The sequence below is a fragment of the Manis javanica genome, chromosome 3 (genome assembly GCF_040802235.1).
Source record: "Manis javanica isolate MJ-LG chromosome 3, MJ_LKY, whole genome shotgun sequence".
Classification (NCBI taxonomy): domain Eukaryota; kingdom Metazoa; phylum Chordata; class Mammalia; order Pholidota; family Manidae; genus Manis; species Manis javanica.
In genome coordinates, this window is record NC_133158.1 from 67,564,812 (window position 1) to 67,574,601 (window position 9,790).

At 36.4% G+C, this 9,790-nt stretch overlaps 1 protein-coding gene across 3 annotated transcripts in view; it reads right to left on the reverse strand.

Moving 5' to 3' along the window:
- GTPBP8 (GTP binding protein 8) overlaps nt 1-6,077 on the reverse strand; it is a 44,873-nt gene extending 38,796 nt beyond the window's left edge. The window contains exons 1-4 of one of the 3 annotated variants that reach the window (XM_017666465.3): nt 5,702-6,077; nt 4,192-4,290; nt 2,413-2,543; nt 1,321-1,420 (exon numbers count right to left, since the gene is read on the reverse strand). In XM_017666465.3, the coding sequence (XP_017521954.1) occupies nt 1,321-1,420; nt 2,413-2,543; nt 4,192-4,290; nt 5,702-6,037 (666 nt within the window). In that variant the 5' untranslated portion in view covers nt 6,038-6,077. The remainder of the gene's footprint in view (nt 1-1,320; nt 1,421-2,412; nt 2,544-4,191; nt 4,291-5,701) is intronic. The other 2 variants (XM_037017648.2, XM_017666466.3) reach the window with 2 other exon arrangements.
- Between the last annotated feature and the right edge of the window lie 3,713 nt (nt 6,078-9,790).

Here is a 9,790-nt window from a genome sequence, read left to right on the forward strand (position 1 = left end):
TAAAGAATTACTTTGAATAATTTATTTATTCAAAGACAATGACAAACTAGAGAAAGTTCAAGTCAGGGATAGGTACAAAATCAATTAAAAAATAAAACTTTGATCTGTCAGGTATTCCTGGGGGATGCCTATAAAATTAAATTCCTGACTAATCATTTATGCTTTTGTTATCAAAAATGTTAATGGCAAAAGGAGAAGCACAAAGTGTGTGGTTTCCAATGACATGTGAATCCCTTCAAATGGGAGTCTTTCCTTATAAAGCAAATATGCTGACATTTAAAGAGACATAATTCCTCTATCACAACCTCTTTTTCAAAGAAAAAATTATATTTCTTTAAAGTTTAAACTGAGCAAAATATATGATTTCACGAACTGGTACCTGTGATACCAAATCAAAAATACTACCCCTTAATAAAACCAATTTGGCACTACTTGGGCATTTTTTACTATGTAGACTATGTTTAGCAATCCTTTGGCTCCTCATAACTAACTGAAAGGTTATCTCTAATGCCTCACAGGGCTTTTGCAAACCCTAGGAATTCCATGACACCAAGAACACAAAAAGTTGCTAACTAGTAACATGGTTTGATTTGCATTAAACTTACATTTTAGTGGTGTACTGATATTTTTTGAAACCAAATTATAGTCAATGGGTTGTTCACTTGTCCTTAGAAAGTAACTATTTTATCTGGAAAACTCACAAAGCAAAATAAATGTGGACACCAACCTACTAATCTGTATTCTATTCTAGGACAAATTAACAGAAAGAACACTGGTAAGATATTCCTGGAAGAAATTTTGTTTGTTTTAGGAATATAAAAATCCTGTTTGTGTGGGCTGAAGCCTGCTATGTCAGTATAATGGCTCTTAAATTCCAAATTAGTTTAGCAAATTTTTCAGTTGCCATTTTATTTACATTCTGACAAGTACTATCTGTCAAGCTGCCTTTCAAGAGCTACTAATGTGTTTTAGACAAATACATTGCCATTAACAAAAACAACATGAAAAAGAAAAGCATTTAGGAACACTAAAGAAACAGTTCAAAAAACTTTGATTATAAATTTTGAAAACTTAAAACTCAGAGAAGGAAAAGAGAATGAAAGTACTACAGAACTTATTTTAATATTAATGGCTGATAGTTGACAAGATAATTCAAAAGCTACTCCTTTATATCTTGAGGAGGCAAGACCTGCTCACTCACTAAGAAACACATGCATGCGCTTGTGCGTGCGACACACACACACACACACACACACACACACACACACACACACACACCGGTATTTTTAACTGCAGCCATGATTTAAGAGAAATACTTACCACATAAGGTAATGCAAATTCTTCACACATTTCTATAGCAATATTGTCTGTTTTTTGAATTCCAACAACACTATCCACTAATAAAAATGTTCTCATCAAACTACAAGAAAGCAGAAATGAAGATGAATGGCAATATAAAATACACTCATTCATTTCTCCCCTCAACCTTCACTATACTAAGAAAATCTTCCTTTAAATAATTCTCAATCCAAAATTTTAAGATGTCTTTCAGCAAAAGGAATTCTCAATTCACCAGGAAGTCCAACCTACACTATAATAGGTCTCAATGCTCTTTACTTTCAATAACTAAATTCACTAAAAATTATATTCTATTCATGTACTGAATATAAGACACTGCCTGGGACTGGATACAAATATGAGTAAGCCCCTTCATCAACTCTTGAGTTGAGCAGAGCTTCAACTCTGGTGGGAGAGATAGGAGACCAATCAACTACAAGTTATCATAAAAATGTCTAAATTTTCAAAGATTACTTTAGGACTAAAAGATAACAAATCAATTTCATATTTTCTTGTGTGAATATTTCATTATGGTTTCTATGTAAAGCCACAAGATACTTTAAACATTTTTTACACTTCAAAAGTTTACTATTAATTTTTCTATACACCGTGCAATGCTTAAGAACATAGACCTGCCATTCAAGTACCTATAAAAGACAAAAAAGGTAACATTTACAGAGGATGTGATGTCAGAAGTATTTTAGGAATGTATGAAGTTTATTGACATCTGGTAAATACCATATTAACTGACATATATCCTAGCAAATTTTCATTTTCAAAATTAGTCAGCTAAGGCTTTGGTATGGAAAACTAATAAACTCTGCTTACGTACTACTTATAGTCTCAATTTAGGAAAATACTTGAATTTAAAGCTAACCCACAGGAAAAAACTAGGCAAACAGTACATACCTTGGTTCTAAACATTGTGTTGTAGAATATTATGAGAATAAAACAGACTTTCTAAAAGAAGTCATTTGATAAAATTGAATTATTCATCATGTATAGAATGCTTTATTGATGAAAACACACTTTTGGAATAAACATGTAACTACTGTAAGAAAATTTTTTCCTTACTTCCTTCGTTCTTTTAAATAGGTCTCTACCATGTCAACAAAATCTTCAGGTGCTCTATAGCCATAGCCTGGCATGTCCACCAATGTAAAGTATTTTCCAACTTTGAAAAAATTCATTTTCTTTGTATGCCCCTGATAAAGTAAATGGAAAGAACTTTCTTAAAATTGCCCTTTATATATTTCATGGCTCAAAATATTTTCTATTCAATTAACAAATACTTACTAAAAGCCTAAGTACTTGGTATATAATCCTAGTTATGATGATAATGATACAAGAAAAGACAGAAAGGAAGTGGCTAGAGATAAGCTCAGATACTACTGCTTCCTTGCATTAAAAAAAAAAAATCTATATGATTTAAGAACTTTAGATTCCGTATTAGAAATATGTAGGCAGAATATTTTGGAGTTTTTACTGTTTCATTAGCTCTCTCTCAGTGAAAAAACAACCCTGCATTAGTCAGTATTCTCTGATGAATAATATAGCTCTATTTTAAAGAAAAATAAATTTTGGCACAAATAAATTAAATGCTTACTGACAGTCATAAAGGTTTTCATAAAACCTAGATGCAAAGACTGATAGTTTATTACACCTACACAACTGCTTCCCTAAAATCAAGATTTTTGCAGGTTTCAAAAGATAGGGTTTAGTGCTTCCATTAAATCACTTTTCAAAAGGCATGCACAACACTATAAAATAATCTGTGCAACTAAAATTGATATAAAGATAATAAAAAAGTGGTTTCTCCATGGTTTTGTGTCCACAGACATTCATAAATCAGAGAAGGAAAGATTAATATAAACAATTTAAAAACTCAATTGTTTGGAACTTAGAAAAAAGTAATTCAAAGGAAAGATTTTATAAATGGTGCTTAGGTTACCAATCAGGTTATATGTCTACCTATAGGCAAGTGATTTTAGTTTTAGAGTTACATGTTAAGAGTTTTAAGAATACATTTCTTTCATTATCCTCTCACAGTAGGAAAGGAAGCACCCTACCTAGAAGTGAGAGTTTAGCTCGGTTATGGTGAGATAGGGCTGGGGTAAAGACAGAAGGATTAACAAATGACAACAATCAAATATCTTGATGGTGTCAGGGAATCATCTCTGTGAAGAGGAGGGAAGCAAGAGACTAGTGAAGCCTCATGGAAGTGTTCCAACACAAAGAAAGGAGGCAGTGAGCACTGGGTGGGTGGAAACATTTTGCTATGGACAGGTAATGTGAGGGGATTTGGGGGTGAACTTTGAAAAGAGGGCATCTTAGAAATTGGTAGAGTCTATGTCATTGAGAAGGAAGCAGAGAAAGAAGAAAACGACAGAAAGGTCCGATGGCATTTAGGCCTGAGATAATAAGCACATAAATTTGGCCCTGGGTAAACTGGGCGCCTTCTGATTGGTATATATATATATATATATGTTAGCAAGATAAAAAGATTATAGGAGGAAAGAAAAAACTTTAAAGTTATTTCCTCTAAAGTCGGTGTAGAACTAGATGATCATTATAGAACCAAATATAGAATGACAATAGAACACTATTTGTCAGCTCTTGGAAAAGATCTGCACAAACATAGATTTCCCCAAGACTACTAAAGTAAATCCAGACACACTTCCTTTTCTTCAGAGAAATACACAAACATTAAAGAAATGTCTTTTAAATACTTGTTTGAAAGACATCACTTTTCTAGGAACTTAGTAATTATGACTTCTTGAACTGCCTGACATTTATTAGTCCTCTTGGTCAATTCAGACATAATTCAAAAAAATACTTTACATTTCAACATACCGGTTTTTTGGAGACTCTGACTTCAACCTCTGGGGCCAGTGAAAATAAAGCTTTTATTAAAGAGGATTTTCCAACATTGCTTCTACCTATAAAACACACCTTACAGAAGGAAAAGAAGATAATTGAGTACTAGTTTATACAATATTTATGTTGTATTAGCTGCAAATATCTGTAAAACTGTTCAGTCTTGCTTAGCCATGTGAAATTTGCTTAGCCTCAAATTATAACATACAGCTACTACCTACTGAATAATTTCAATGTGCCAGGTACTGTTCAAAGCACTTAATATATATTTTCCTATTTACTTTTTACAACATTCCCATGAGGTAGGTATAGTAATATTCCCATTTTACAGACAGTAAAACTAGAGACAGAGAGAGGCTAAAAACTGCCCCCAAAATTATTCAGCTAGAAAGTGAAGGAGTTGGAATTTGAACTCAAAATATCTGTATCTAGAACCTGTGCTTTTATTTACACTATGCTACTCAAGAATATCTGCAACATTCATTAAGCATTCTATATGTACAAAGCTTTTTGAACTTAAAAACTAGATGCATTTCAACAAAATTGACTTTAAAGAACAACTACATGTTTAGAGCCACATATCCCCACAAACTCCAAGGGTATGCTTGGAATACAACTGTTAACTAAAAGAGGAATGAAATGTTCCCAATACTAACCATTAATATACATGGCTCACTCCCGTTTTTTAATGTAGTATTGAAAAGGAAGAGGGTACAGTAACAACCAGTGGTTAAAAGTGGTACCACCCTCTAGGAGGTGTTTTGCAAAACTACAAGGGCATTTCTTCTATCAATGACTGGATGGCATTTAGAGGGCAGGGGCCAGGAATGCGATATATTTTGCAAGACTGGGGTCAGGTGAAACCTGCATAAATTTCAAATGTTATGCCATTTATAAATGATAATTCATAAATAATAAAACTGAACTTTTAAAAACAAATTACACAAAAAGTCCAGCAATTTAGAAGTGTAAATAGAAAAGCAATGCTACCTCAAAATTAGTAAATGATTTATATACTGAGTTCTGACTACTTAAATTATTACAGCAGTTCTCAACATACTAGAATAAGTTTCTACTGCAATGGTGCAGAAAATATTTTAAGATCCGTGCCCTTTTTTAGCAAACTTAGAACAAACTATGACTTGCATAAAATGCACCCATGAAATTTGAAGTTTTTAAAAAATCTGTATTGTTGCCATCTATATATAATAATTAGTTTTGCACTTGGTAGTAAATTTAGATTGGGAGAAAATTACATATTGAAAAGATCGCTTCATTGTAAAACTATTATACTTTTCAGGTTCTTCACTTTGTCTAATTTGTCGCGGCATGTTTTCCATACTTCATTTAAACAGGCAAAAGATGATAATAATCATATATGCGTCCACACACAACTCGAAAATATGTCTTGTTCGATGACAAGAAAGAGGTGATAACAAGATCCCTGCCGAGGCCTCCACGACTCGCTGGCAGCTGGGGCTCGCACCTCGGGTCTGGGGAGGTCCGGGGCGTGGTCGAGACGCACGGCGGAGCTGAGGTACTCGATGCGGTTCTGCGCAGTGGCCGTGAAGATGCTCTCCGCCTTCCCGATGTCCTCCAGGCCCGGGTCGAAGATCTTCAGGTGAAGGTTGGGCCTAGAGTCCGCGACAAGCTGCCGCTCGAGCTCCTGCAGCGGGAACACGAGCTTCGTCAGCTGCCTCCGTGGCAGCCGTAGAACCTCCGCGAAAGCTTGCGATGTGCTGTAGGCTCGGCTCGCGCGCCACAGCGCCGCCGGCCCATCGGGAAGCTTGCCGACAGCGAGCCGCAGCACTGCTGCTCCCATTTCCCTCCCAGAACCCCCTTCGCGGACTAATTCCCACGGCCTGGCTGCGCGTGCGTGACCCGATCTCGCTATGCCTGCTGGGAATTGTAGTCTTCTGGCCTCATTCGTTATCCCGAAGCTCTTCGCGTTCAGTGAGTCGGAGGGAGACTTTACCCCTTGACAGGGAAAAACCCACTGGGTGCTTTTCACACTTTGGCACTGATGACTGTGCGTTTGACTTGTATGTCGTTGTGAGGAGGCTGTTTAACGGCTTCTAAAGGTGAAAAAACATACCTGGCTGAGTTTCAAACGAAGGAGAAAAGGTGTGAAGCTATGGTGGATCTCAGGCCCTAATTACTATTCATAGTTTCTGGTTGTCTCACGGATCCTTGACGTTGACGGACACATTACTAGGAAAAACACTTCCAACGACGAAAGACTGGTGAGAAATACTGAAACAGTACCTGATTTTCAGGGGAGGGACACTTCATATTTCAGCCGCCTCTATAGCTTCAGTAAATACCATTAAATTTTAGAGATTTCTCACAGAATGAAAGCAAAAGCATATTTGTAACAGGTGTTCCAGAATTGTTTCATGGAAGTTACATAAGGACATATTACTTCAAAAGTTTCTTCTCAAAGCCATTCAAACGGGTCAGTGCTAGAATGGGAGTTACAAGTATCATGAGAATATGAATAAACTGAAAGATGTTCCTACTTAAAAAAGGATAGGACTTCAAAAACAGCAGCAAACAGCACAGCAACCTTAACTCATGGCCTCTTAAGTGATTCCCCAGGTTGTTCAGTGACTAATCAGGGCAATTCTTGAATGAATGTCATAGAGAAATTAACATACAGTAACAAGGACTTTGATAATAACCTGGCCCGGCAGGCTAAGCAGGCCAAAATATTTTTTTCCTTTACTGTAACACTTGGACTTCTGGGAGTTAAGAGTCTCCCTTCTACTCAGGATATTTCCTCATTCAGTGGATATGCATAATCTTTGGTAAAGTCAGTAATCCAGTTACATTGTGAAAATCAACAGAATTCAGGATGTGTTTGTGGTCCTCCTCCTGAGAAAAAGTGCTTTATGTTTGACAGTTTAGAAGGTAGTTTACCACAAAGTTTACAAGGTTTTACTATTTGTTATGACTTGGGAAGGTATTGCACCCTTTATGCACAAATCTTAGAATCAGCTTTTATTGCTAAAATCTGTCTGACCTAAATGTCTTAGTTATACTCAGTCATGTTCATCTGATGAGAATGGGAGGAAAATAGGTAAAACACTGATGGGATCTTAATATTTGGACAGGATCATCTCATTGTTCCTTCAGTGATGTCTGTGTCTGTAATGAATAGCCATGACGTTCTGAGTGATCTCAATTTATATCCTAGTTCTATAGGTGTCAAGTTTTGTGAATCTAAGACATGAAGAAGGCAAACATTGTAGGCCTAGGTAGGTAGGCAGAACACAACATGCACATAGATTAACTCTCATCTTAAGTTAGAAGTGGTTTGCATGCTCTGAACAGAAAGAAGGACAGATATTATAGGCAAACTTACTTTTAGATGCAGAGAGGTAATGGGTTATGTCTCAGGGTCCAAATTAACAAGATCTTTTCCTATCACACTTCTTGCCAAGTTTTAACACCAGTAATTAACATTTATTGAGTTTGCAATGCCAGGAATTGATCTGGGTGTTGGGAATAAAATATGAGAAAAATGTGGTCCCAATCCAATTAGAACCTCAAACTTTTGTACTAGGAAGAAAACACTGGGGAAAAGGAAGAAGGAAGAGGCATTATATGAATGAGAGTAACATGGGAGAACTTAACATGTGTAACTTAAATTGCTTAAATTATAATAATGTGTTTGAATTAATGCTTTAACTTCAAAATGCATTTAATTAATTTTTCCCAAGTTTTCTGTGAAACAGCTCATTAAAAAAATTTACGTTAGATATCACCTAACAGGTTGACACAAATTTATGGCACACACATGCATCATGATATATGACTTGTCCACCTCGTTTTATAATTAGATTATAAATTGTTATTCTTGAAATGTATTATGTTACTATCATTCAAGAAGCAACAGAGACATATTTCTTATGATCCTCTTCTTTGGAGTTCATCAAATCCTTTAGTTCCACTTTATAATTCATAATTCATTAATGTACCTTTAGAGGCTATCTTTAACTTCAAAGAGGTTTTCTTCTTTCAGCGAGGTTTTCAGAGAAGCTTTTGGAGCCTTCTTTTAACGTTGTGCCTGGTGTAATAACAGATTCCTCCAAAGAGATGTGGCGATTAAATACCAGACAGGGCTTCTGTGTAGGAGGTGAGTTCTTAGAATAATTTGGAGGAGGAAGAGTATAGAGCTTCACTTTCTTCAAGGTTGTTTTTCTCAATAGAGAGAAAAACAGTTGTTTTATGTAGTCAATTTTTCTCATTCACAATTGTGTATCTGAACTCTTTGCTATACTAATGCTGTTAAAATATTTTAGAACACTCTTTGACTTGTGTTTTTATATAGTTAGGGGTGTTTTTTTTTTTGGTTGGAAAAACATGGATTTTGCTGTTCCGACTGATAACTTCACTAACATTTTAATTCTTATTACCTATTAGGCAAGGTTATTTTGATAGGCAGGTTTACTTTGTAGTATGCCTGTAATTTGTATCTTCAGTGCCTTATTCACTGGGTGCTTTCTGGCACCCAGAATAGATGAGATGGAATTCCAGAGGCAGAGATGTTGAGATACATTCAGTAGCTATAATCTACTCATGGGAAGATTGTGTCAGGGACCCCCAAAACCACTCCCCAAATATGGCGATTCACTGGGAAGGCTCTCAGGACTCAGGATATGATGGTGCTCATGGCTGTGATTTATTACAGTGAAAGGATACAGAGAAGAACTGGTAAAGGAGAAGGCATTTGAGGGGAAGTCTGGAGAAAACCAGACACAAGCTCTATGAGTCCTCTCCCAGTGGACAGGGGATTGCACAGGATGCACTTAATTCTGCCAGCAATGAGCTATAATACAGGTGGAATGTCTACTAGGAACACTTGCCTGAGCCTAGGATTCCAGCATTTTTATCTCAGGTTGATCATATAGGTACACAGTACTGTGTGTGACTATAGTCACTGAAAATTCCAGATTCCCAGAAGGAAAGCAGGCCGTCAGCATAAAAAGCATTGTAGAAACAGTATAGGAACAGTGCATCACTGTTATCTTTAGGGAAAGTTTTCCAGTCAAGGTCCCAGATACCAGCCAAGGGCCTATCTTAAAAGCAAGCCTTTCTAAAGATAGCAGTCAGAGGACTGCTTTGTCATCTTTCCTGTACACAGATCAAAAGGTAAAAAATTTTTAGGTGAGTTTTTCATCCATACTTATTATGAGATCATATGCTTGTAGGAAAATTATATTCCAGGTTGTGCTCTAGATACAAGTGTTTCTCTGTAGATTTTTGAAAAAAGTGGGACAAACCTGCTCTAGTCCTAGAATATGGCAGAACTAGAATTCGTCATGTTGAAGAAGATAAGAATCAAAGCTGCTGGGTCCCTACCTCTAATAAAGTACGGGGCCTCTAGGGGGCAGCGCAGTGAATGTTAGCGATTGAATTGGTAAGACTTGGGAGATCCTACATTGACTAGGTGAGCCCTGGGCTATTTAGCTGGAGTTGAGGGCAGCTAGGTCCTGGAACATTTTCTCCAACCTCTTTACTCACCCTCCTTCATGGGCTGGACAATAAATTACAAAAATATTTTTTGTGATTA